Below are 25,755 nucleotides of genomic sequence, written 5' to 3'. Positions count from 1 at the left end.
ATCCGTAACCACCTTCCCCCCCCCCACACACACACCATGAAGCCTGCAAGGAGTCGGTTACGGAGGGCCACCGAGGCCGTTCCCCCCCACCTCCACCGCCCAGTACCGCTCTATGGAGACCTCCCACCGCTGCAGGCGGCACGCGCGCGGCGAAAGACGCGGCCCAGAGCCGCGTAACGCCCAAGCCATCACCTCCCCAGCAGCTACCTGTGGCAGGCCGCCTCGCCCCGCCGCCACCGCCATCCTGGCGCGCAGCCCTCCGGCGGGACGCAAACACCGCAGCACTTCAGTTCCGCGGCGGGAGTGAAGTGAAGGGGGAAGGAGAAAGGCGAGACACCGCGCGTCTCTTCGGTTTCTATTTCCCCAGCGGCGGCTGAGGCGGCGCGCATGCGCACGGGCTCGGCGGGCGCCTGCGCGCGGCCCCGGCGCTGCCGTTGGCGCTGCGCCCATGTCGCGGCGCCCATGTCGCGGGCGCGGGGCGATGCCGCTGCCGCCGCCGCCGCGCTGGAGCGCGCTGGGGCGGAGATGGTGAAGCGGGCGGTGGAGCTGGACCTGGCGTCCCGCTTCCAGGAGTCGCTGGTGTGCTACCAGGACGGCATCGACCTGCTGCTGCAGGTGGTGAAAGGTACGGCGCGGGGCAGGGCAGCGGCGGGTACCCCGGCGCCTCGGGGGCCTGCTGGGGGGGGGGGGGGGGATGACAAAACCTACCGGCTTCGCCTGGAGGGGGAACGCTGGAAAGAGTTCAGCTCTCTGTGTTTCTGCCCCAGGAGAGCTTGCCTAAGTGTTTCTGTCTCACAGCTACGAAAGATGAGGTGAAAAAGCAGCATTACCGGCAGAAAATAACTGAGTACATGACCCGAGCTGAAGACATTAAAAAATGTATTGAAAAAGAGAAACAAGGTATGGAGTGATGATTTAGCTGTTTGGGTTTATATAGCTGTCTTTACGTGAGTGCTTTATGGGTGAGATGGTTGACAGAGGAATTGTGTGGTGATGTTTACTGAAAAAGAGACTTCTTTTTTTTAGATGGCAAATACCATAAGCAAATTAAGATAGATGAAAATGCAACAGGTTTCAGCTACGAAAAGCTTTTCCAAGAGTACCTTAATGAGATTGTTACTGAAGTTTGGGTGGAGGACCCTTACATTAGGCACACTCATCAGGCAAGTAGATACGCGATGTAACTTACGGATGTAGCTGCTAACAAAATTCCAAGTTACTGAATAAAATGTAATTTTTACAGTTATATAACTTCCTGCGGTTCTGTGAGATGCTAGTTAAGGGGCCTTGCAAAGTGAAAACAATTCACCTCCTCACTTCCTATGATGAAGTAAGTGTCTAGTTTTGTTTTCTATTTCCCTAGGCCCAGGAGATGCTGTCCATATATATGTATTTATATATATATTTATTTATTTATACACACACACATATACACATATATATACACACATATGCATTTTTAGATATTTTTAAATTCTTATGTACCAGTATTTGTTAGACTGAAGCTCTGATGTCTTCAGAAGAAAACAATGATTAAGAGAAAAATAAGATAATTGAACATAAATCATTTAATAAATCTAGTGGTTTTGCCAACTCTCACAGATTCTTTTTGAGCAGGTTCCTAAATGGAAAAGATATTTTTGTGAGAGTGTTATGAAAATGTCATCAAAATCAACATACCTATTGAGACACGTTTATTCTCCCAACAGCTGTATACAGCTGTCGTTTTAGAGGCTTTGATGAGTTAAAACCTTTCATCCTGTCACTACATTTATTTTGGCTCAAATGGTAGCCTGTATCTACTTTAAGGTGACTGGGAGTAAGCTCTTCCTCCACCTCCCTTAGTAAGTGTACTTGTAACGCCTGCTGTTTTTCCTATCCACAGAAATGTAAATCTAACCTCATCCAAGCAAGTGTTTTGGGGTTTAAATTATTATTAAAAAGGTTTCGTTGGTCAGTTAAGGAAGCGGTGACCACACGTAGTACGTATGGTGAAAGTAGTAGTTTTGGTGGAAAAAAAATCATTATTTTTACTGTTAACAGGGCAGTGGAAAGACTCAACAGATAAATGGCTTGGAAGAAATAAAACAGTCATTGAGGAACCACGGAGTAACACTGAATCTCTCTTTTTCATCTTCAATTCATGATCGAGAAATTAGGTGGGTAATACAAAAATCAGCTAATACCAGTTATTTAAAATCAAACCATTTATCCCTAACTTTGGAGACAATTTGTAATCACAGTGGTAGTTTAAAAAGTGGAAGGCGATGGCCCTCACTGAGTAAAGTCAGCCCGTCATCATGTCGTGCGTTCTAACTGTGAATATAATATTGGCTGTCTATTTCAGAATAGTGTGTTGCATGTTTCATACAGGTAACAGCCACAACAGGAAGTAGTTGTGGTTAAAACAAGGAGCTTTGCCTTGTGGATGTAACTATTTTTCTATTCAACATATTTGCGATTTTCAGGTTTGGGAAGGTGAAGTAATGTGCATTTTTTAAATAGATTCAACAGTGGATGGATGATCAAGATTGGAAGGGGACTTGATTATTTTAAGAAACCACAGGTAAGAATGCTTTGATCTCCTTAATTCACTTATACGGTAAAAATATCTCATTCTGTGTTATCTATGTTAATTTCTGTAGGGTCGTTTCAGCATTGGATACTGTGACTTTGACTTGCGACCTTGTCATGAAACAACAGTGGATGTCTTTCATACTAAACATACAAAGAAAACATGATCGCTACTTTTAATCAGTGATTTTAATAGTATGAAGAGATAAGACTATCGGGTACTTCTTGAATCCAGCTGTCCACCATCAGAAGCAACCCCATAATACCTACTTAGTCTAGCACTGGCCAGAGAGCTTTTATAATCTATGTTTTTAAGAATATTTGAGCCTTTTCCAGTCTGAGAGATTACAATTCTGCAATTCTGACTGTACATATTTCTTCCATAATCATAAGAAATACAATCGATGTCTAAATTTGAGCTTAGGGGCAAGGAGTTTTATAACAGATCCTTAATTCGGTCTCTCAAAGGCCTTTTTTACTATTATTTATATTTTTACTATTAATTTTGTTTGACTTACACCAATTTGGGCTTTTTTAATTCTTCATTTCTTTAATTGACCACCTCATGAACGTATGAGGCAGGGCTGTAACTTCAACCCTTATATCCTCTTTCGTAAGCAGCCTTTATATTTCCTTTAATTCCTGTATTCTAGTAATGAATACAGCTCTGCTGTGTTTTGGTTGATCCTGTAATACCGGATTTTACACACTACCAGGAATCCCAATTCTGACGTTCTATTGTTCAAGCTCTTTTCGTACAAACATTGTAGTGTTCAGTTTACAGGCATTTTAGGGTCTCTGTGTGTGTCTCTGCATGACAGACTTTTGGGTGGGAAGAGTGCAAACAATGCACCGGCTGTACTCTTTTTCTCCTTCTTGATCCTATGTGTTTTTTCCCTGCTGCAGTGTCATCTACCTGATTTCCATTCTTCACATTAGGCATGGAGAGGTTGTATGATCCTCTCCCACTCTCTTTCCCTGACTTTCAAGTGTAAAGTTTGTCCTGCTAATCATGCAAGTCCTAAGTTGCAATAAGCTATTTGCCTGCTACTAAGATAGTCCCCTTAAAAAAAAAAAAAAATTTTTTTTTTTAATTTTTTGAATCCAGAAGTCAGATACCCTGAAACTTCCTTGTGAATAAAGATCCTAAAGTATATGCTAATTAAAAAACAAACAACTTTTATTGCATTCCCTTTGTCCTCTGAAATCAAGAGGCTGTCATCCAAGCTGCCGCTTCGTTCTCACCTGATACAAGGTTTCTTCATTGTTGTCAGCAAGAATCCAGCAAAGTGGCGTATTCGGTCATGGAAAACAGCCAGTAACATTTCTTCCAGGTCTTTTCAACCTCAGGTCTGATAGGTACCTTATGCTTTTTGCATCTTGTAATACAATATGCCTATCTATTCTAGTAGAAAGCCCCTGTGATGTGGTCTGCCATTTTTATCTTTTTGCTTAATAATGTCTCAGCTTTCCAGTGTTATGTCTTTTTTTTTCTCTCAATAATATTGTCTGACCTCTATTTGAAGGCCATAGTTGTTTTCATTTGCATTGTCCTTTGATCTTTTGCAGAAGTTGTATCAGGTAACATTTGATTAACGTTTTCTAACAGAAATTACTTGTGCAGGGCCTCTATCTGGTTATTTTCTGCATAAGTGCCATGCTTGGCGTTTTCTTTATTGCTGCTGGATGTTCATTATCTTTACCAAGATAAGGAGGAGAGGGAGCAAAAAGAATATGGTATATGCCACAGAATCTGTTTGCTACCAATCTGTCCCTCTAAACATTCCAGAGAAACTCCTCGGCTTGCTGCTGTGATACTAGGTTTCCAGTCACTGTCATCAGATTCATTCAGTTGTGTATAATATATACCTATTTTTAATGGGAATAAAGGCTATTTTTTATTATTTGTAATAAAAAGTCATCTGTTTAAATACTTTTCTGTGCTACATAGAAGTTGGGTAACGCATCATAGATCAACCATTTATGAGAGAAGGTTCATTTTGAATACAGATACAGTAAGCCTCCCAAATGTGAAGCTTTGAATGTTTTGACCTAGTCCAGCAATTTCAAGCGTACAGAAGGTAAATAGCAAGCCACCTCAGATATTTTAGATCAGTTCTAAATTTTAGTACTTAGGTGGAACTATTATACTGGAATTCAGTTATGTAGCTAAGGCTACTCATTTCCTTGCGGATCTGGGGGATATCTCTTCAGTGAGGTGCCAGCTGGCACTGCACTGCAATTTTTATTTTTAAGCCCTTCATCCTTGAATGTTCATTATCAGTAGGAGCACTGTGTATGAAGAGGAATGGACATCAATGAAAATAAAAATCAATTGGCATATTCTGCATTTTATCAGAATAATCTAAGGGTACAGTTTCAGGGTTAGTTTACCAATTTTAGTCAATGTTCTGTGCTGCCACTCACACTTAGGCGGTCAGGTCGTCACTTCGAATGTGCAGCCAGGGCTATGCCTCGTGGCACCATTATGCGTGGAGATCAACTTAAAAGCACCTTCCCAACTTGGAGTCAGCTGTGTGTCATTTCATTGCCCCATTGACTGATCTGCTCAGCTAAAGGTAAGTTGCTTCTAGCATATAATTTCTTCCTACTGTGTGCTGGTCAGCCAGCCATCTTTTAAAGATGACTGAACTAAATCTTGAGCCCTTCTTTCATAGTATTACTTTATATTAAGCTATTTTTTATCTAACATAAAAACTGTCACTTTCAGTTTACTGTTGCCTTCCAGTAGCAAATTATCTCCTAGGAGTAACACTAGGAACCTGTTTCTCATAGGCCTTTATTGTGTGTTTGCTAATGCAGAACAGGTATTCCCACTTTTAGCTTAGATAGCAGTACTTGTGGCAGCAGTAACTCCCAGCTTTGTGCCAGGTGGTGTAGGTACAAAGGAGGCACATAACAACAGCCTGCATTCCAGTTGGCCTCTCCTGCTCTCATTGCATAACCCCCACACTGAAACTCCTCATCTTTCCTCCTCTTTTGCACATGCATGGACAAAACCCTCACCCTGGAGGAACTGCTGCACTGATTCACTACACAGCTGTGAGCAATTCTTGTACAAGAGGGGACTGAAGGGAGGGGAACAGGAACACTGCAAGACAGGACTTTAAACCAGAACCCAAGAGAACCCCCCTCCACACAATTAATGAAGCCTCATGCCAGGAGCTGCAACAAGGCTTCTGAGCTACTTATCGGGGGGGGGGCGGAAATGCAGGCTAAGAATCCACTGCAGTAGCGCAGTGGCAGTTTTCCCTCTGTCCCGTCTTGTCTCCATCAGTAATTTGTTACCTTTTTTGCTATAGAGCCAATTTGGGGTTCCTCCACCCCTTTGCCTGGCTTAAGCAATGGTGTGTCTGTCAGGATGGAGTGATGTTGGGCTGCAGCCTGTAACAATGGTTTACATCCTACAGTTTAGGAACCTTGGGTGCAGGCAGCATGAAATCTAATTGTTTACCCTGACTAGTAGGTAACTATACAAAAGCACTAGATTAAACAACCTTAATGATTGATAAACAGGAGAAAAGAAGTTCAGATTCTACAAATTAATGTTTTAATTTCATTTTAAATAAATTAACTGAAAAACCAGCAGAGAGAGATGTGACTTACACTTTCAAAGTAAAAGTCACATTAACAGCCTCATATTCTCACATAGAAGATTCCACTTGTTATGCAACTCGTCATCTTGTGGATATGTTCTTAGTAATGTGCTCGCTAGTGTAGCGATTTCCTTTGGGCAAAACTTCCTGCCAGTGAGGTTCTTCCCTAGTTCATTGCACAACGGTGGCGGCAGCCACTGCTCTGGCACATCAATGTTACAGACTTCAATTCTTCCATGCTTTACATCCATATCTACTTTAACATCAAGAACAGAATCTTTACAGACCAGCTTAAAATCCGTGCTAATACTGAACTTTGGTGTCTTTCCATACACCCATTCCCAGCTTTGTAGTTCTTTAGTTTTCTTATTAATTCCAGGAAGCACAGTCTCATCAGCTGGGTGTATTAAGGTGATGTGATTATCTATTTGGTGTCGCATAGCATATTCTGCAGCAATGGCCTCTAGGAGCATCTCACAAGTTAAAGTAGGATCCTCTTCAAAGAGATTTTTCACTGAGGAAGGCACACTAGGAGTGGCATTGCTTTTTAGACCTTTATAAGGACTTTTTAGCACAGAAGACAAAACAAACTTATCTGCATTACAGAGTAAGGTACAGTGGTGATAAGCAGTGGTCCTTCCCAGCTTTGCAGCGGTACCTGAGATTTTGTAATGCCTGTCTAGCAAGATGTCATATCTGTCTGTGACATGGACATCTAACTGGGGGCGCAGGGCTTTCAGTGCCTTCACAACTAGTTTCAGATTTTCCATTCGTTCATATTTTTTCCTGGTTGTAAAGAAAGTCAAATTGATATTCCCTAAATCATGGTAAACTGTCCCTCCTCCACTTCTCCTCCTGGCTAGTTTTATACTTTTTTGCCTCATTAGCTTAAGGTTGCATTCCTGCCAGGGGTTCTGATGTCTCCCAATTACCACAGCAGGAGAATTTCTCCAAAGGAAAAGGACCTGCTGGTTCTCTAAGTCCATGTGGTCATGGATCCAGTCTTCCACAGCTAGGTTTTGGTAAACATCATTAGAAACAGACTGGAGAATGAGCCCTCCGTTACTTGTGCCTTTGAAGCCAGCTTTTGGAGTCCTGAGAACGCAAGACAACTGAAAGCAGTTCTTCAGCGATGCCTGGAGTACCATGTTTTTAATCATACCACAACAGATGTGAGGAACGTTGAGCGTGGTAAAGCTGAACACGGCAAGCGCATGATCTGCTTTTGTGACAGAAATGAATTATTAGTGACAGTCATGATGCAGGCATGCTCTTCCTGAAGTAGCAATGCTCTTGAAGTGAAGTGAGTGACAAGGTGACCTTCTCCTTTTGAAGGTGATGCTGCTGTTCCAACCCTGACGTGCTCTCAGTGTAAAAGCTGGGGTTGTCAGAGTACTTTTTCCTTGCAGCCTCCTATCCTTGGTGCCTACGAGGCAAAGAAAAGGCAGGGAATACAACTCTATCTTCCCCTCACACAATACATTTTTATTATGAAATGTTAACTTACGAGTATTTTATTAATTTATTTTTATTACTACAGCTTTAGTAATACTTTTTAATTGATTTGATTTAAAAAGGGGGGGGGGGGAGGGGGCAGCAGGTAGGCTCGAGCTTCGTTGGCCAGCGGGCAGCCGGGCAGGTGCGGGGCTTGCTGGCCCCGGGGCCTGCAGCGCGCCCCGAGGGCTTGGGCAAGCGCTGCGGGCGTTACGGCGCCAGCCGTCTCCTTGCCGGCACGGGGGGGAGGAGGGGAGTCTCCGTGACTCCCCGCGGCAGCAGGCAGCGCCCCCCGAATCGCTACTCACGCGGCGGACGGGCGAGGCGGCCGCGAGCGCGTCCGTTACAGCCGTCGGGCGTCCCTCAGCGCCGAGCGCGCTCCTCAACGTCTTCCGGGTTGTCCCGGTCACGGGCGCGGGAAGGGCGGAAGGAAAAGCGGGTGGCACCGGCTGGGGCGGGGGGCTGCGGCGGGCTGCGCGACGGCGCGGCGGGCGGGGAGGGAATCCCGTGCGCCCGTGGCGGCCGGGGCAGCCGTCTCGGAGGAGGGGAGCGGCGCCGGGCCCGAGTAAGCGGTGCCCCGGCGCTGGGCGAGGCGCCTGCGGCTCCTGCCCCGCAGGGCGCGGGGCGGCCGGGACGGCAAGAGTGACCCGCTGCCTTGCACTGCGACACGGCGTGAGCTAGGGCTCTGCAGCCTGGTTTAAACAAAGAAACTCCCAAGGGGGGGACTGTGGCAGAGGGTTCTGCAATTGTACGTGGCATCGAAGGAGGTAGGTAGGTGTTGGTCTTCACTGCCTCTCTCAACGCAGTAACTGCGGATTATCAGGTTATGCCAGCAGGAGGCAGGTTCACAACAGATAAAAGCAGATGGTTCTTTGCGCTGGACCCCGCGGCGATGCAGTCTCTTGCCACAGGATGTTGCGGGTGCTAGAGGCATCCATAAGTTCACCCTAAGTTCAAAGGGAGACTTGAACGCGTTCTCACAAATGCACTGAGGCCTGTCAAGTACGTAAAAGGCATCCAGGGAGATACAGAAAGTAAATGTTGATGGCATAATTGGTGAATGAGCTGGAAACGAACAAAGGCGAGATAATTAAAGACATATTGCAGACGACAGATTGTCTTCAGATTTGTATTGATTTAAGCCATTCGTAAAGTCTCCCAGACCTTAGCCTAAACTGTTCTTCCAGAGCTGTTGTCCGTATTTGATTTACCCAGTAGGCCTATTCTCAGTACTACTGATTAAAATTTTTGTCGGTATCCATATGGGCAAAACTGTGCTGCACACCTCCAGGTGGTGTATACGTATTCACAAAGGAGGTATTGCGTGCTTTTGTGTCATTTCCTTTCAACGCTAGAGTCCTAAGACATGAAGGAATTGTAGAGGAGAAAGGTTGGGGCACTGGGTCATGAGAATTCACACAGGTGATTCCTCTTGAAGACCGGTTACAGACAAGTAATCTTTCTTCTTTCTACTTCTAGAAATAGGTGACTTGGGAAAAAACACTACGTTCATGTTTTTGTTCGGATGAAACAGTGAAATCATTTGAGGAAGCAGTTGAGTTGGGGTATGTAATTGGGTATTCATATGGTGACTTTACCAATAAAGAAAACTTTATAATGGAGCCCAAATTGCCTGTACTGTCTAATTGAAGTAACAATACTAGAACAGCTGTCTTTGCTGAAAGGTAAAGGAGAAAAAAGCAGACAAAGGGTGACAGGCTTTCAAGATTAAAGATACAAGCTTGAAGTTATTTCCTGCCAGAGAACTGGATCCTTAAGAGCGAGAACTTTCCTTACCAAACTCCTAAAAGAAGTGCATAGGTGTAGTAGGGTGAGATAAAGAACCCATTATCACATAAGTGCAGTGTTTATAAAGACAGCCAAATGGACCTTTACTGATGCACTGAGAGGTCCAGCTTCAGCCAATTATCTACAGTATGGGCAAAGAAGAAGAGATCATCTTTCACAAACACAATGCCGAGACTCTAGCTCATTTAGTGGTATAGGGTTGCATGATAAATTCTTTCTAGTGCTGACTAAAATATTTTTCATTTAGGGGGTGGCAAATACTTTGTAGATCCAGAAGACATCTAAAATTCATGCTCTGACCTGGAGAGCTCACAGTAAGGATATCTAAAACCGAAGGCAGCTGTTTTGGTTGTGGGGGATTCTGAAATCAGTTGTGCCTTGGCTGGTACGGGTTGACAAGATGATTCTTGCCCTGTCACACCTTGCTTCTGAAGAGTAGTCATAATTGGTAGTGTAGAGAAGCACTCATCAACCTTGACAACAGGATTAAAAAAGCATCTAACAGAGCCTAGCCTCGAGCAGAAGGACTGGCATTTTCTGTTGAAAGCAGCAGCAGAAGGGTATTCCATCTAGAACACTGGTCAGATCCATGCACTGCAGTGAAGTATTAAATATCCCTTGAGAAATCTGGCGTCGCACTAGATGACACACGGGTGAATGAACCTTCCAAGCCACAACTGAATGTCTTACATGTACATCCTTGTTTTTGGCATGGCATAAATACTCGCTTCGGATGCAGCATGGTGAGGCAGACTTACAGAGATGTTGGTCTAATAATTTTACCAGCACTTTTAACAATGTCACAAAGTTATACTGTAAGAAATATGCTCTAGTCACATGAGGTCCAGTGTACTATTTATGAACTCAGATTAGATGGGATTTGGGCTTCTTCAAGTGCAAAGAGTATGGATATCTTAAGGATAAAATCCATAAGATCCACAGTGTGTTTCACTGCGTTGGTACCTCTTCTGGATACATCCTTTAAAAACAAATGTCAGAGGTGGGTAAGTCCCCATACTCTTCTTCAATTAGAATGTAATTAGGATACATAGCCCCAGTCAAAACATGGAAGCAAGCATCTTGATGTGAACTTTCTCTGTAGCAAGAAAGTCATTAATACTAGAGTTGCTGTTAGGAACTTGAATTTGTGAATAGATATGTCCAGTGTAATTTCAGAATGGGTCTTCAGTTCCAGAAAACAACAGCTATAAGGAATGCTTCAGGGCAGCAAATTGAGGCCAAGAGGTCAACAGCTGCATGTTGAAAGCAGCCAGTAAGATCATGATGCCCTGATGTGTCGGTGATGGTTAGTGGGTTTTCTTAAAAAAGAAGTAGTTGTTTTGAGCCATTCAAAACGGGCATAACTTGTCAGTAAATCAGGCTGGTGGCAATTCAACTTTGCACTGGGGTGAATTACTCTATAATGCATAGGGCAAAAAGCACTTGGACATTGTCTATACAAATACTTCCCTTTTAGTGCTCAGAATATTGGGAAATCAGTATTTGAGGCAGGTAGCAGAATGCAAAAATGAGCCTGGATCCATTCATGCTGTCAGAGGAAGTGAAATGCATCTTGTGGGACTTTTGATGTTACTAAAAAAGAAAATGCCAGAGCATTTGTTTACATTTTGGCACTTAACTTTTGGAAATTTGCAGTATGTTGTTTTCCATTTTGCCATGAGGTGTCACTAAAAAGCATACTCTCAGCTGTCATACTCCTTGTTTCTCAAGTTGAGAACTGTGGGCCTAACCATGGAATTCTTTCACTTAATTAGAACTAGAATTTGCTAAAACGTAAAGTGTGCAGGACATTAGCTGAACATTTAAAAATGTCCTGGACCTGTTTCTCATATGCTGAAGGATAAAATGCACATGCATTAACAAATACTGTTCCTGAAAAAGTAGGTATTGTTGAGGACCAACCCAGCAAAATAAAGTATTTTAGCAATAAACAGAAAGTACAAATTTGTGAACAGGAACAGAAAGAGTATAAGGAAGGAAGAAATCTCCATGCTTGAGTTTTTAATCTCTAAGAAGAATATTTTATTTCAGAATATTATCCAAATACCTTAAAATAAACAATGGGAAGTTAACGTAGGATGCTGTAGGAATTCAGTGTATGTGGTAACATGTTGCCAGAGAACTACATAATAGGAAACGTTTATCGATGTTAAAATTGCATTATAGATTGCCAAATAATAGGTCTTGAAATAGAAAGTCTATTAGATTATATTATTAGACTTACTAGTTTGGTGCATAAAAAGCAACACAACTGTTTTGCTAACAGCATTAGCCAGCGTTAATGTTTACAAGAGAATTCACCATACATCACTTAGAGAAAAACACAGAAATACCAAACAAAACTAACTAAACATACATAATTTCACTCCTAAAATTATTTTTAATGAGGAAGAGTTTGGGTAAGGTTATGAAAATCTGAAATGCTATCTTTCTTTCAGAGATAAATATTAGATAATGCAGAGTCTTCTCTCGATGATTTCCAGCGTACCAAGGTCAGAAAGTAAGACCTGTAAGGAATACAAGATGCGAAGAGGACTGTTTCTGTTGCTGTTTTCTGGAAGTTCAAACCTTCCAATTTCTTCCCTGTCTTTGGGTGGGTCCTATTTCAAAGGTATTACTATCCCTTTTTCTCCAAAAAGGTATGAGCTCTTTCTGTGAATACTTCCTGATGGCAGCTTGCCTAAAATTTAGGCGCTGTCTCCAGAATATAAAATCTGTGCTAGTACGTCATAGGTAAGGGAGAACATTTTCTTCCAGCCTATCAGCTTGACTTTGAGACCGTCTTTGAGTCTCTTTCAAGGACTCTTATGTTTATAACCATTGCAGACAGGAGCAGGTAATAGGAGTCATAGGATTCAAACAGCCTCCTTATCCTTGTCACTTCGCTTTCTTTAAAGGCGCCAGAGCCTTTATTCATTCCCGTCTGCGCTATTCCAAGAAGAGATGTGCTAGAGGTGTTGTAAAGTAGAACTCCTGTCTTGGGGTATAAGAGAACATAAGAAATCATTTCTTTCATAAGATTCTGTTAGTGAGATAAAGAATAAACATGATTAGCCTTGTAATGCCTTAACATTCCAACTTTGCAGTGTTGGTATACGAGTTAATAAATTAGTCTTAGCACCAAGTATCCTAAAAGCAGCAATGAGCTGCGTCTGAGATTTTATCATACGTGCAAAGCTAATGCTTGACGACATCATGACATAGGTGTAATGTTAAAGATAGCAATAGTTTATTCTGGACCATACAACTGGTATATATATCTTACAAATACCTATGAGATGGGTTCTGGAGAGAAGATTTAATTAAAGGAAGGCTGTTTTCAGAAGATCAGTCTTTCCTACCTAAGGCTTTTCTGTTCCTTTCTGCCCCCTTCCAACCCTTTCCGTTGTTTCTTGCCCCTTTTCTACGCGCTCTGTCAAAGCTGTGCTCTCCCCCTTCCTTTGGGAATGAGCCCGTGAGGCCGGACCAGCGGGGCCGCACTGCTCCCCCCCCCCCCGGCCTCGCGGGGGAGCAGGCGGCACCGTTGCTACGGCCCTGGCCCGGCCCGGCCTGGCTCTCTGGGGGCCGTTAACGGCGGGCGAGGGCGCGCGCGTGTCGGGGCGGGGGGGAGGGGGCACAGAACGCCCGCGCGCGCGGCCGCCGGCGGCGGGCTGCCAGGAGCGGTTGGGCGAGCGCGCGGCAGCCCGCGGCGCGGGGCGCGACCGTTGGGCAGCGACGCCTCTCCTTCCCCTCCCCCTCCCCGCCCCCCCTTGCCCTTCCCCGCCCCCGCCCGTGGCCAGCAGGGACGAGGCAGCTTGGGCGCGCGCGGCGGGTGAGTGCCCGGTGCCGGCCGGCCGGCCGGGCAGGGCGGTGGGAGCCGCGGGTGCCTCGCCCGTCCCGGGCAGCCGCCATGAGCGCCCGGCGGTCCCCAGGGCGCCGGAGGAGGAGCGTGGAGGGTCGCCGCAAGGTAGAGACCCGGTGGGGCTGGCCTCGGGAAACGCTCCTGCAGGCCTGCCCCTGACCCTCCGTCCGTCCCTCCTCTCGCGAGGGCGAGAGGCACCGCCGGTTTTTACACCGGATAGGGCCGCAACGCTGGGGACGAAAACCTCAGCAGGTAGTTTATAAGGCAGCGAAGTGGAGGCCGCCTGAGAGTCAGAGGGTCTTAACTGCCGTGGTGATGGCAGATTGAACCGCCAAGTAACAAGACGAGAGGGCTGGGAGGAGCGTTGTTTCGTTTTCTGTGTTTTCTTAGAGACACAGTTTGGTTGGTTTTCAGATGATCGCACTTTTTGGGTTTTTTTTTTTTTTTTTGCAAGTGTTTGTTTGATATTTAATTGTAGGCATGTATATATGCTTGTCTTTGCACACTCAGTGTTGTACTGGCAAAATGCACAATTTTTCAATGAAAAATCAGAATTCATTGGTCCCGAGTAAAAATCACATGCTCACCATGTTGCTACATATATCGCTTTTTAATACGTTTATACATACACACATACTTTGTTTTTAAAGGAAATAGTATGTTTTGCAGTATACAAGCAGCATTCTTTAAGGCATTGTGAAAACTACTGTTGTTTTTATAGGATCAGCCAGGTTCATTTTGCAGTATTTAATAGTACTCTGGGGAACAAACAGGAGGAGTTAGAGGTTGGCATGCAGTTACAAACGAGGCTATGATCTCAGTGGGATCACAGAGATATGGTGGGATAGCTCACATGACTATAGGGCTGCAATGGATGGATACAGGCTCTTTAGGAAGGATGGGCCAGGACAGTGGGGAGGGGGAGTTGTCCTTTATGAGGGAACAGCTGGATTGCATGGAGCTCTGCCTAGGGATGGATGACGTGCCAGTTGAGAGCTTATCAGTGAGGATTAGCAGGCAGACCAGCACAGGTGATGTTGTGGGTGTCTGCCACAGACCACCTGGTCAGGAAGAAGTAGATGAAGACTTCTTCAGACACTGGAGGAAGCCTCATATTCACAGGCCCTGGGCCTCATAAGGGACTTTCACTACCCTAATATCTGCTGGAGGGACAACACAGCAAGGCACAAGCAATTCAGGAGGTTTCTGGAGTGCACTGGTGACAACTTCTTGACACAAGTGATCAAGGAGTTGATGAGAGGAGGTGCTCTGCTGGATCTGATCCTTGCAAAAAAGGGAAAAACCAGTTGGAGATGGAGGTTGGGGAGGAATTTAGGGACACTGTCCAAGCATGCAGGGATGGGGTTAGGAAAGCCAAAGGCCATCTGGAGTTGAGTCTGACGAGGGACATGAAGGGCAACAAGAAAGGCTTATGTGGGTATCTCAGCAGCAAAAAGAAGACTAGGGAAAATGAGGGCCCACTCCTGAATGGGGTGGAAGACCTCATGACAAAGGACAGAAAAGGCCGAGGTACTCAATGCCGCTTTTGCCTCAGTCTTTACTGGTAAATCCTGCATTGGGGAATCCTGTGTCCCTGAGACCACTGGGAAAGCCTCGTTCAAGGAAGACTTGCCCTTGGTGGAGGAGGATCAGATTAGGGAACAATTAAACAATCTGAATGTTTGCAAGTCCAAGGGACCTGATGAGATGCACGTTCAAGTGCTGAGGGAGCTGGCCAATGCCATTGTAAGGCCCTTCTCAATTATCTTTGAAAGGTCACAGCAGTCATAGGAGGTTCCTAAGAATGGGAAGAAAGCACATCACTCTTGCCTGCAGGAAGGAGGATCAAGGGAACAACAGGCTGGACAGCCTCACCTTGATCTCTGGGAAGGTGATGGAGCAAATACTCCTGGAAACCATTTTGAAACATACTAAGGACAATATTGGGAGAAGTCAGCAGGGATTTATGAAGGGAAATCATGCTTGACCAACCTGATAGTCTTCTATGATGAGATAACTGGCTTGATGGATGAGGGGAGAGCAGTAGATGTTTGTTTATCCTGACTTCTGTAGGGCTTTCAACACTATCTCGCATAACATCCTTAAAGACAAACTGAGGAAGTACAAGCTAGATAAATGGATCGTGAGGCGGACTGAAAACTAGCTGAACTGCTGGGATTGGCTCTGAGGGTTGTAATCCAGCTGGAGGCCAGTCACTAGTGGTGTACCACAGGGGTCAATACTGGAGCCAGTACTGTTTAACGTTTTCATTAATGACATGGATGATGGGACAAAGTGCATTCTCAGCATGAGGCAGATTATACAAAACTGGGAGAAGTGGTTGACACACCAGATGGGTGTGCTGCCATTCAGAGGGACCTTGACAGGTATCTCATCAAGTTCAACAAAGGGAAAGGCCAAGTCCTGCACCTGGAGAGGAATAACCCCATGCACCAATACATGCTGGGGCCAACTAGCTGGAAAGCAGCTTTGTAGAGAAGGACTGGGGAGTCCTGGTGGACAAGTTGAACGTGAGCCAGCAATGCGCCCTTGCGGCAAAGAATGCCAACAGCATCTTGGGTTGCACTGAGAAGGGTGTAGACGGTAGCTTGAGGGAGGCGGTTGTTCCCATTTATTCCTCACTGGTGAGACTACATGTGGAGTACTGTTGTCCAGGTCTGGGCTCTCCAGCACAAGAAGGACATGAGCATACTGGAGCAAGTCCAGCAAAGAGCCATGAAGCTGATTAAGGGACTGGAGCGTCTGTCGTACAAAGAGAGGCTGAAAGAGCTGGGATTGTTTAGCCTGGAGAAGAGAAGGCTCAGGGGCATCTCATCAATGGGTATAAATATCTGATGGGAGGGTATAAAGAAGGTGGAACCAGACTCTTTTCAGTGGTGTCCCGTGACAGGACAGGAGGCAGTGGGTACAAACTAAAACACAGGAAATTCCATCTGGACACAAGAAAACACTTCACTGTGAGGGTGGCTGAACCCTGGAACAGGTTGCGCGGAGAGGTTGTAGAGTCTCCATGCTTGGAGATTCTCCAAAGCCAATTTGATATGGACTTGGGCAACCTGCTGTAGGTGACCCTGCTTGAGCAGGGGGGTTGGACCAGATGATCTCCAGAGGTCCCTTGCAGCCTCCACTACTCTGTGATTCTGTATTGACCAATAGACCTATTGTATATGTTCAGTCTCTGTTGCAAGTGATTCTGAATTTAAAAAGTGAATGATTCAGGTTTGGGATTTTTTTTTTTTTCGAGTCTGTGGTTGGATCCCATGAGTTTTGTCACTGACTTTAGTGATTTTCTGTCTAATAAATGTTAATGTACTAGAAAATACTGTCACATTCACTTTTGTGATGTTTTTTGTGTCTCTTTTGTTTGAACATGGTATGTCATACAAGTGCAGTCCTTTGCGATCCCTGATAAAATCCTATTAAATTTACCTGAGGCAGGATTATGCCTCTGAAATTCAAAGTGCTTTGGATTTTTTTTTTTTTTTGCTGCTTCTTTAAGGATAGGTTTTCTACTCATTTTCTATGTAGTATTTTAGAGGACGAGGTTTGGGTGAACCAACATTTGAAATGAATTTTAAAAATGTTTGTCCACGTTATATGGTATGATTGAATAGTACGTGCTTTATCATCCTCTTTTTGGATTCTGGGATCTAACTACATTGTTTGACACGGTTGATCAGAAGCATAGCAAACATTTCCTGCCCTGGAAAGCCCAAGTTTTCAAATATTTGTATGCAGTGAAAATTATGTTATAGTACATCGAAAGCCAAGCACTTCTGTACGCTTATAAGATCATTGCATGTATTTAATATGCTGCAATCCACATTCACATAATTTGGGGCTGTAGTCAATTCTCAGTCTTATTTTCCAGTGGTAATTTTTTTTTTTTAAATGATTGCTGCATACTCTGAAAGGTTCTATTTTGAGTGTATTTCTGTTTTTTCTTTAGACTAATACTAAGGCAAACATCTGTAGGAGCATATCACTCTTCTCTTTCAAAGTGATTCATTTTATCACCAGGTACAAAACTGACATGCCAAAACACTGGAAATAATTACACTATTTTTTATTCTTTCAAAAGATAACAGTATGAGAAGACAATTTTGGTTTAGGAGACCCAGTTTCTAAAAGTGAGAAATCTTCTAAATTGGAATGCTGGATTAAGAACAAAGACAAAACAATCCGTAATCTGAATTTGAAGGTTCTGTTTTACTTTTCTGCTTTAAATTTTTAGTCTGAATTCCATTAAATACTGTGCTTGAATACTGTAAAAGTCTGTGCTCTGCATGATGTATGGGATGCCAATTTAAAATAAAAAATATCTCTTTATAAATTACTTATATTGAGGAAGCTACCATTCAGATGCTGTTGCTGTGCTCACTGTGTAAGAGTGGAAGAAGAGGAGTATCTTAAATGATTAATCTCAGAAATACTTAGAACCCCAAAATAGCTGTGTGTACTAAATCAGTCAAAAGAAGTTACTAACTGTTAATACTTTTGGTCATGCTAAAAAGCCTGCTGCAAGGGTCATTTAGAGCTACATGAAGCTTAGAGTGGTCTTAATGTAAAGTTGCATCCTGTTGCAGGGGGGTGCAGTACCACAGTTGAGAGGATGGTGGCTAATAGCAGTGTGTTAATAGCGGTAGTTAGATCTGCTTTATGGCAAGCATAAAAATAGTTGATTTAGAAAGTGTTAATATTATATCTTTCAAAAAGCTGTCTCACAGGATGAGTCAAAATAGTACTTTGAGGGAAAAGTCATTTGTTTGTGAACCTAAGTCATTAATGCTCAGATACTGAAGGTTTTGAAAGCTTGCAAATTCTCTTTGATTTGTTCTGTTCCCTTTCTGGGAAGGCTAGGGAGATGCGTATAACTGGAGGAAGTTGCCAGTGTCTCTTTCAAGGACACTAGAATATTAGGATGGGTTTCATCTCATCTAATTTTGCATCAACAGTGATGATGTATATCCTAGAGTGTCTAGGCTGTCTTTACTGGCAGAGGAAAGAAACAGGTATTTCTATGACATGATTAGTTTTCTAGTATGTATGTCTAAAATGGGTCATGTGAACCACATTCTAGAAATGCTTCTTTATAGATACCCAAAATTAAGTCAGCTGACTTAATTAATGAGGCAGCAGTGTGCCCTTGTGCCAAGAAGGCCAATGGTATCCTGGGGTGCATTAGGCAGAGTGTCGCCAGCAGGTGGAGGGAGGTGATCCTGCCCCTCTCCTCAGCCCTGGGGAGGCCTCACCTGGAGTACTGTGTCCAGTTCTGGGCTCCCCAGGACAAGAGAGACATGGCACTCCTGGAGGGAGTCCAGCGGAGGGCTACAAAGATGATTAGAGGGCTGGAGCACCTCTCCTCTGAAGAAAGACTGCAAGAGCTGGGCCTGTTCAGCCTGGAGAAGAGAAGATTGAGAGGCGATCTCATAAATGTGTACAAGTATCTGAAAGGGGAGTGTCAAGAGGATGAGGCCAGCCTCTTCTCCGTGGTGCCCAGCGACAGGACAAGAGGCAACGGGCAGAAACTGAACCACAGGAAGTTCCACCTAAACCTGAGAAAAACCTTCTTCACTGTGAGGGTGACAGAGCATTGGAACAGGTTGCCCCGAGAGGTAGTGGAGTCTCCTTCCCTGGAGATATTCAAAACCCATCTGGATGTGATCCTGGGCAATATGCTCTAGGTGACCCTGCTTGATCAGGGGGGTTGGACTAGATGATCTGCAGAGGTCCCTTCCAACCTCAACCATTCTGTGATTCTGTGACTCTTACTCCCAAAGAAAGCTCTCACATATGTTGGTGCTTAAGAACTCCTTCAGGCTGATGGTCAGACTTAGCAACTGAGATTTCATTCAGAGGAGATTGAATGTGGTAGTGGTATGACTCAGCAAACCAGCTGCCCTAAATTTCCTTGAAACTTTTGAATCTGAGTATGGAGAAAAACTGTTGTGGTCCTACTGGTGATGATAAAGAACTTCCTGCTGGTGGATAATTGAATGTTTATATCCTCATGTTAGATCTGTTGGCTACTTTCTGTACTATAGTATCAGTAGCAGACTGACTCAAGTGTTAAATAGTGCTGTGAGCTGGGTAGTAAAAGGCAGTCAAGGCATTTGCACTTGTACAGTTACAGTGTAGCACAGGTGTACTTAGCATTCACGCTATCTCACTTTGGCTCTTTCATTCTTTACTGTGGGATTCACTCCAGTGGCCTAGTTTTGTCATAGTTATTCTTAGAAAGCTGCCACAGAGCACTACAGTTTCTCTTTCTTTTTTATTTCAAAGTAAATAAAAGCCTATGCTTGTGAGGAAGCATAGGCTGCAGTACAAAAAGTTGATGGTAACTCGCTTCATATCCCTATCTTAATTCAACTCCTGCTGTTTAACTCCTGTCTGGGGTTTGGATGGAATTTGCACATACAAAAATGTTTCTGGCCTTATTTCCTATTTGAGAGGATACTGATAGAGATAATTTTGCAAGTTATCTCCATGTGTCTTACTGATATATTTTTACTCTATTTTTAGAAATAAATTATGTGCTCTTGAGTCTTCTGCTGCTACCTAGTGATATAGCAAAAATAAAAAGGAATACTGGAAATGGTAGCATTCTCTTTCCAAGTTTATATTGCTGGAACAGGCTGTCATGAGCCAGGGCAGAGTGCAAAGACATGACAGGAGCAAAGGTTGTTTGTACTTCATGGTTTTTGTTACTTATGAGTCTTTTTGGATAGTATGATGTTGCTTTTTGAGTCTATAAAGCCTTATGTGATTTGTAATTTTGCCTGCTTAGACACTGCTTTGATCATGCAGCACAAGGAGCACAACTGTAATTAGTTAAGGTGCGCAAATTAAAATTCTGGTTGGTATGAAGGAGAATAAATTGCTAGGTGGGTTGCTAAACAGTTCTGTGAAGAACTATTAATTTTTCAATAGTTTGAATATGGTAACTCAATGTACTCAGAACTTTTTTGCTTATCCAAAAGTGAAGGGGGAAAAATGATAGAGGTTATTTGTATGGAGCAAAACACATTTTTGGTATAGTCAGTTATTTTAGACTTGAGGATGCAGACCTGACTCAGACTTTGATACTGTCATTTTAAATATTGTTTGTGTTTTGTATGGTCAGATGCAGATGAAGAGTGGGATTTGGCTTCCCTGCCCTTCATAGCATTCCTCTTTTGACATCATGTACTATGGGCACCATTGTGAACTTTCTCCAGTAATAGCAGAGTTGTATTCTCCCCAGTTTTATGACTCGATAAAGAGGAGAACCCAAAACACAGGAGTACAGAGGCTGTCTCTACTGTTCTTTGTGAATACTTTCTCTATTTTATTAAAACAACTTAGATTTATCCATTCATCCACTTCATATTTATCAGGTTTATAACTGTGTTTAATAATTAAACTTAGTATTAGCTGGATCAGGTTTGATGGAAAAAAAATTGCAATGAGAATTGATTCTTAATTTTTTTCACTGACTCTCTTAATTTATTTTTGTACCCATTGAACAGGAAAAGTGGCAAAATTTAGGACTACAGAATGTCACATGATAGAGCCCATCCCGAAAGGCTTTTTCATGAAGCGTCTTTCAGGTCGTCTTAAATAATTCAAAATTTATTTTTGTGCACTGCTTAGTAATACCTGAAGAAACATTATGATAATTGGAATGAATGAATCTCATGGAATGCAATATTGAAAGATACTAAATTCTCATATGTTACAATATGCAACATATGTTACAATGTGCAAATAATAGAATTTTACATAACACTGTATCCAAATCTTGATTAGGCTGGGATCTTAGAAATCTGAGGACTCAGAAAACTGAAAAGCTGTATCAGGCAGTGATGTTCCTATAAACTGAGATGTTCAAGATAAGTTGATAGTTGATAAAATAGTTAGCAACTTTTTAGTTTCTTCGGAAAGGCCATGTCATATTTTTACAGACAAATTTGTTTCAGATAAATTATTAATCTTATATTGATTGGTGAATTAATATTAATTCATCTACTACATTTCTGCTGGCCTTTCTGCGTGTGTGAAGGATATGGACCCATGTCACAGAGGATGATGAACGGCACTCCTAACTTCTAACAGAACCATAGTGAGTAAGGCATTGAGAAACATTTCCTCTTCCAGTACTATCACAGAATAACTGCAGTGGCAGCTCAGCTTGAGAAGATGACTGTCAGTCTGCAATATTGAAAATTACATCACATTTGAGTCCAAAAAAGAGGATGCACTGCATGTAGAGAGGACACCCAGGAAAGTTGCTGATCAGAGCCTAAAAAAAAGTTATAAGTTTCTTAATTTTTTGCATGTGCATTAAGGATCTGATTCCCCAGTGTCTGGATCCTTTCAAAGTTAATCTGTTCAAAATGATGCTAGCAGTGTGTATATTTCTGATTTGTTAATACTATATACTGATTTTTTCCAGTAAGTTAAAAAAAAAAAAAAAGTTAAGTGTAAATTACTTTTCAATTATGAAATACTCCCTGCAAATCCCTAAAGATGAAGTAAAATACTTTATTCCTTCTGGTCCCAGTAGACTGGAGATCTGAAGAAGAAAAACCATGATGTAAGGCAATACGACATGCAACTGCATGATAGGAAGGAGGTGTCAAGTCAAGTGGATAGTTTGACCTGTAAAAATGACCGTCTGCATAAAGAATTTATTGTAATTGACAAACTATCTGAGCAGCTGGAAAAAGAAGAACTGCTGTTGAATACCTCTGATAAGGAGCTTGAGGAAGCAAAGGTATTATTCGTTAGAGTTAATATTGTGCAGTAGACCTTTTTGGCTGAATTTCTAGCGTTCATCTCTGCTTTCAGGTGTATTTGCTGGGATGAAGGAAAAGTAGGTTCTGGCCACTTATTTTCAAGTATAGAATGGTTGAAGGATGAAAATCACACTTGCAGTTGAGAAGGTGTAATTTCAGCGCAGGTTATTTTTGATTTCGTGGGATAATGGAAAATCACATTTAATGCACGTGCAACTACATGATTGTAATTGCAGTATATTGAGTAATAGAGAGATGGCAGAAAGGATATTCTTTGTTCACCGTTAATGTAACTACATACTTAATTCTTTATCCCCTAGGTGTAGTCAAACTGTCCCCATTTTGAAGTTTCTTGTTAATACAGATCTGGGAAAAGGTATCTCATGCTTCTTTTCTCATTCACTCACCTGAGAGTAACTTACCTCTTACTCTTTTTCCTGAACTTGGGCTGTATCTGAAGACAAAAATTGAACAGATTCCCCTCTAGATTAAGTTTATTATTGCTAAATAGCATGTTTTCAGCCTAGCCAAACTAGAAAACATGTCCAAAATGTTCCTTCACACTAGAATAATTAAGCCAAAATGCTGGATTTGCAGTAATATTTATACAAAATTAATGCATCTCTCTCTCGAATTTTTGCTAGATTCAGGTTATTTTAGAAGCAGAAGCTGAAAAAAAGCAAGGGAAGTCACCTTCAAGGCTTGGTATCTTTACTGAGACATTGCAAGAGGACAGAGACTGCTATAAAAGTGAGGTTGAGAATTTGCAGAAAATACTTAGAAACGCATCTTCAAGTCCTAGGCAGAGGCCTTCTTGTGGCAGCATGTCAAAAAGATTTTCAGCCATCCAGGTGAGCTTGGAAAATGTTGCGGGAAAGGAGGAGTGCATTTCTTTTAAATACTCATTTATGTGATGCCACGCTACCAAAGCCATAATTACCAGTAAGAAAAACTAACTGATTATGAACAGAAGGTTGCATGTGATAGGAAACAGCAAATAACGTGTAGTTAACTGCTGCTTCACTCTGAATGTATGTTTATCGCTTTAAACAGTTACTGACAACTGGTTACTTTTTAAATATTTCTTAAGACGGTTGATAGTACAATTTTGTGATAGCCTTTGCTGCTCAAAATAAATGTGTATTTTGGAAAAATGGTGTGCATAACTGGTCTCTAGTACTAATGGATATGACTGTATGGCCTTGATGGTCTTCAAGTTTTTAGGTTGTAGGCTTATTACATCTCCTATGGAAATTTCCAAACCAGAAATATGAAGAAAGCCTATCTTCCTTTACTTTAACTTTATGTAACATTATTCTTTAAGGGAGCGAGTTCTGATCCAGAAGTTCTGAAAATATTGAGAGAACGTGAAGAACTTAAGTCAATGCTGGAAAAATATGAGCGCCATGTGGCAGAAATTCAGGGTAACATCAAGGTTTTAACAGCTGAAAGAGACAAAGTTGTCATTCTTTATGAACGGGTAATTTTATTTATATTAGTGTGATTAATGAAATAACTTAAGGTGATGTACACAAAAAAGTCCTATTCTGTTTCTTTGTTTGAAAAACAAAGACTGCAAGGCATTTATTTTAAAAATAAAAAAAAAATTATGTTTTGAAAATTCTGTGATGTGAATCTGTTGCTTAAATACAATTTTATAAGCCCTATCTTGAATAAGAATGCTTTCCTGAATCAAATGATGTATGCATTTTCTTTGTCTTCAGTAATGCATAGTTTTGGAGATGGTGCTGGTATTACCAGCCATATACCTCATTACTAATTCTAGTTATAATTTTTCCCCATAGTGGAAGATTTTACAATTCTGAAGTGTAAAACACAAATATTTATACCAAGCACCTGAAATAGTTTAATTTGAAAATATTACTAAAGAGTCTCATGAATGCTAGAAGTTTTTTGTTCTTATTCTCTTCCATAAATGTATTTCAGTACTAAAAACTAAATGTACCATGATGTGAATTAAAAGGATAATTAACTTTTTCTTCACTGATGATTTCTTTTTTGCAGGCTTTTTAGAATAAAAATCTATTCTTTACTGAGTAGTTCTGATGGAAATTCTTAAACTGATACTATTTGTGATTTATGTGTACAGTAATACATTATATTATCTATTGCATATTTCCAGTATACTGTTGTTTTTAATAACAGGCACAGGAAGAGATATCTCGACTTCGTCGGGAAGTTATCAAATGCCCGAAGACTGCTAAAAGTACTGTGACAGCTCAAGCTATCCTAAGGCGTGTGGAGACAGAAAGGGATACAGCACTATCTGATTTCCGAAGGATGACTACAGAACGTGATAGCCTCAGGGAGCAGTTAAAGGTTTATTTCACTCAAGCTTATTTTAACATGCAATTTATTTAGCTGTGTAATTAGAATTGCTAAAGATTTCTATTCCAATATTGGGAGTTAACTGCATTACACATCTGTGGTGAGTTCTGACTTATTCTATATGTGATTTTTTTATTGTGATTTGTTGCAGATTTCCCAAGAGACTGCATTTAATGAGAAGGCTCATTTGGAACAGAGAATTGAAGAGCTGGAAACAACAGTTCAGAATGTAAGGGAAAATAATTTATTTATGGAATTGTAAATGTAATACAGGTGATATTTATGGTTAATCCTGCAGGACCAAACTGATTGTCATCTGTGATGACATGACTGGACAAGGGGAGACTAGGGAATGTCATTTACCTAGACTTTAGCAAGGCTTTCAACACTATTACCCACAATATTCTTGTATTGAAATTAGGATGTTATGGTCTGGATGAGTGGACAACTAGATGGGGAAAAAGTTGTTTGGATGGTTGGGCTCAGAGAGTTAGTCATTAATGGGTCATACTCTGCCTGGAACACCACAGGGGTCTATCCTACAAAGAGGTCATCAGGAAGACAGAGCCAGGCTCTTCATGGTGGTGCATGGTGGAAAGATGTGCAACAAGAGGGATAAATTGAAATAAGACAGGTTCAGACTGGATACAAGGGAACACTTTTTCCCCATGCAGTAGACAAGCAGTGGAGCAGGTTGCCAAGCAGGCTGAGCAGTTTCCGTCCTTGGAGGTTTTCAGAACCTGACTGGATAAAGTCGTGAGCAACCTGGTCAGACCTCAGAGTTGGCCCTGCTTTGAGCAGGAGGTTGGACTAGAGACCTCATGAGGTGCCTTCCGACCTGCATTATTTTATGACCCTGTATTGTTAAGATCAGGTCTGTAATTGTAGTGCTCTGACAAAGTCCTATTTTAAGTTAAAATGGTTTAAGTTACGTATGGGTGCCATTTTTTGCTAATATAAGGCTCTTGAATAGAAAATAAACATATTAATAACACGCATATACATCTTAAGTGTATATATAGTCTTGTAAGAGCTTGATTTTTAAGTGGATAAACAGTGATTTCTGTAGTGTCTCTTTCTCCTAGACCCTGTGGTTAGAAATTCTGATCGTTCTGATCATCATTCTTCATCTTTCCCCTTCAACATGTTTACTACAAAGCTTAAATGTATAGTTCCAAGGATTATAATATTAAACTGACTGCCTCCATAATGAAGAATACATTATAGGCTTCAATAGTTCTGAGTGTTC

The 25,755-nt window shown here is 42.1% G+C and overlaps 3 protein-coding genes across 15 annotated transcripts in view; 2 read left to right on the top strand and 1 right to left on the bottom strand.

The window, feature by feature from the left end:
• Window positions 1-24: 24 nt before the first annotated feature.
• MITD1 (microtubule interacting and trafficking domain containing 1) lies at window positions 25-4,913 on the top strand. 4 transcript variants are annotated; one of them, XR_011137195.1, is made up of 7 exons: window positions 25-625; window positions 799-900; window positions 1,027-1,163; window positions 1,244-1,330; window positions 2,044-2,159; window positions 2,469-2,566; window positions 2,646-4,502. XR_011137195.1 is itself a non-coding variant. In XM_068924154.1 (7 exons), exons 1-7 carry the CDS (start codon window positions 388-390, stop codon window positions 2,739-2,741), a joined length of 837 nt encoding a protein of 278 aa, XP_068780255.1. In that variant the 5' UTR covers window positions 25-387; the 3' UTR covers window positions 2,742-4,913. The 4 variants fall into 4 exon arrangements, 3 of the variants coding, with proteins under 3 accessions (XP_068780255.1, XP_068780265.1, XP_068780279.1); XM_068924154.1 differs by having other exon boundaries at window positions 2,506-2,566; window positions 2,646-4,913; XM_068924164.1 differs by lacking the exon at window positions 1,244-1,330 and having other exon boundaries at window positions 2,506-2,566; window positions 2,646-4,503.
• Window positions 4,914-6,128: 1,215 nt separating this feature from the next.
• On the bottom strand, window positions 6,129-8,478 carry LIPT1 (lipoyltransferase 1). Its single transcript, XM_068924140.1, has 2 exons — window positions 7,994-8,478; window positions 6,129-7,617 (listed from the first exon to the last, which is right to left on the bottom strand). The coding sequence occupies exon 2, from the start codon at window positions 7,349-7,351 to the stop codon at window positions 6,218-6,220; it is 1,134 nt and encodes a 377-aa protein (XP_068780241.1). The 5' UTR covers window positions 7,352-7,617; window positions 7,994-8,478; the 3' UTR covers window positions 6,129-6,217.
• A 4,685-nt stretch (window positions 8,479-13,163) lies between these two features.
• Window positions 13,164-25,755, top strand: part of TSGA10 (testis specific 10) — a 38,854-nt gene continuing 26,262 nt past the window's right edge. For 2 of the 10 annotated variants that reach the window (XM_068924105.1, XM_068924128.1), the window contains exons 1-6: window positions 13,264-13,326; window positions 21,422-21,481; window positions 21,926-22,135; window positions 22,802-23,008; window positions 24,324-24,497; window positions 24,658-24,735. In XM_068924105.1, coding sequence (XP_068780206.1) covers window positions 21,971-22,135; window positions 22,802-23,008; window positions 24,324-24,497; window positions 24,658-24,735 — 624 coding nt within the window. In that variant the 5' untranslated portion in view covers window positions 13,264-13,326; window positions 21,422-21,481; window positions 21,926-21,970. Of the gene's footprint in view, window positions 13,327-21,338; window positions 21,482-21,922; window positions 22,136-22,801; window positions 23,009-23,481; window positions 23,638-24,323; window positions 24,498-24,657; window positions 24,736-25,755 lie in introns of those variants that run through there. The other 8 variants (XM_068924068.1, XM_068924058.1, XM_068924078.1 and 5 more) reach the window with 8 other exon arrangements.

The sequence above is a fragment of the Struthio camelus genome, chromosome 1 (assembly GCF_040807025.1).
Source record: "Struthio camelus isolate bStrCam1 chromosome 1, bStrCam1.hap1, whole genome shotgun sequence".
Lineage (NCBI taxonomy): Eukaryota > Metazoa > Chordata > Aves > Struthioniformes > Struthionidae > Struthio > Struthio camelus.
This window is presented reverse-complemented; position numbering and strand designations above follow the sequence as displayed.

Excerpts from the sequence above, each read along its gene's own strand:
- LIPT1 (XM_068924140.1), bottom strand. The coding sequence starts at position 7,351 with ATGATTAAAAACATGGTACTCCAGGCATCGCTGAAGAACTGCTTTCAG.
- MITD1 (XM_068924154.1), top strand. The coding sequence starts at position 388 with ATGCGCACGGGCTCGGCGGGCGCCTGCGCGCGGCCCCGGCGCTGCCGT. Across the intron at positions 901-1,026 it reads TATTGAAAAAGAGAAACAAG|ATGGCAAATACCATAAGCAA; the intron begins GTATGGAGTGAT and ends TCTTTTTTTTAG. Across the intron at positions 2,567-2,645 it reads ATTATTTTAAGAAACCACAG|GGTCGTTTCAGCATTGGATA; the intron begins GTAAGAATGCTT and ends TAATTTCTGTAG.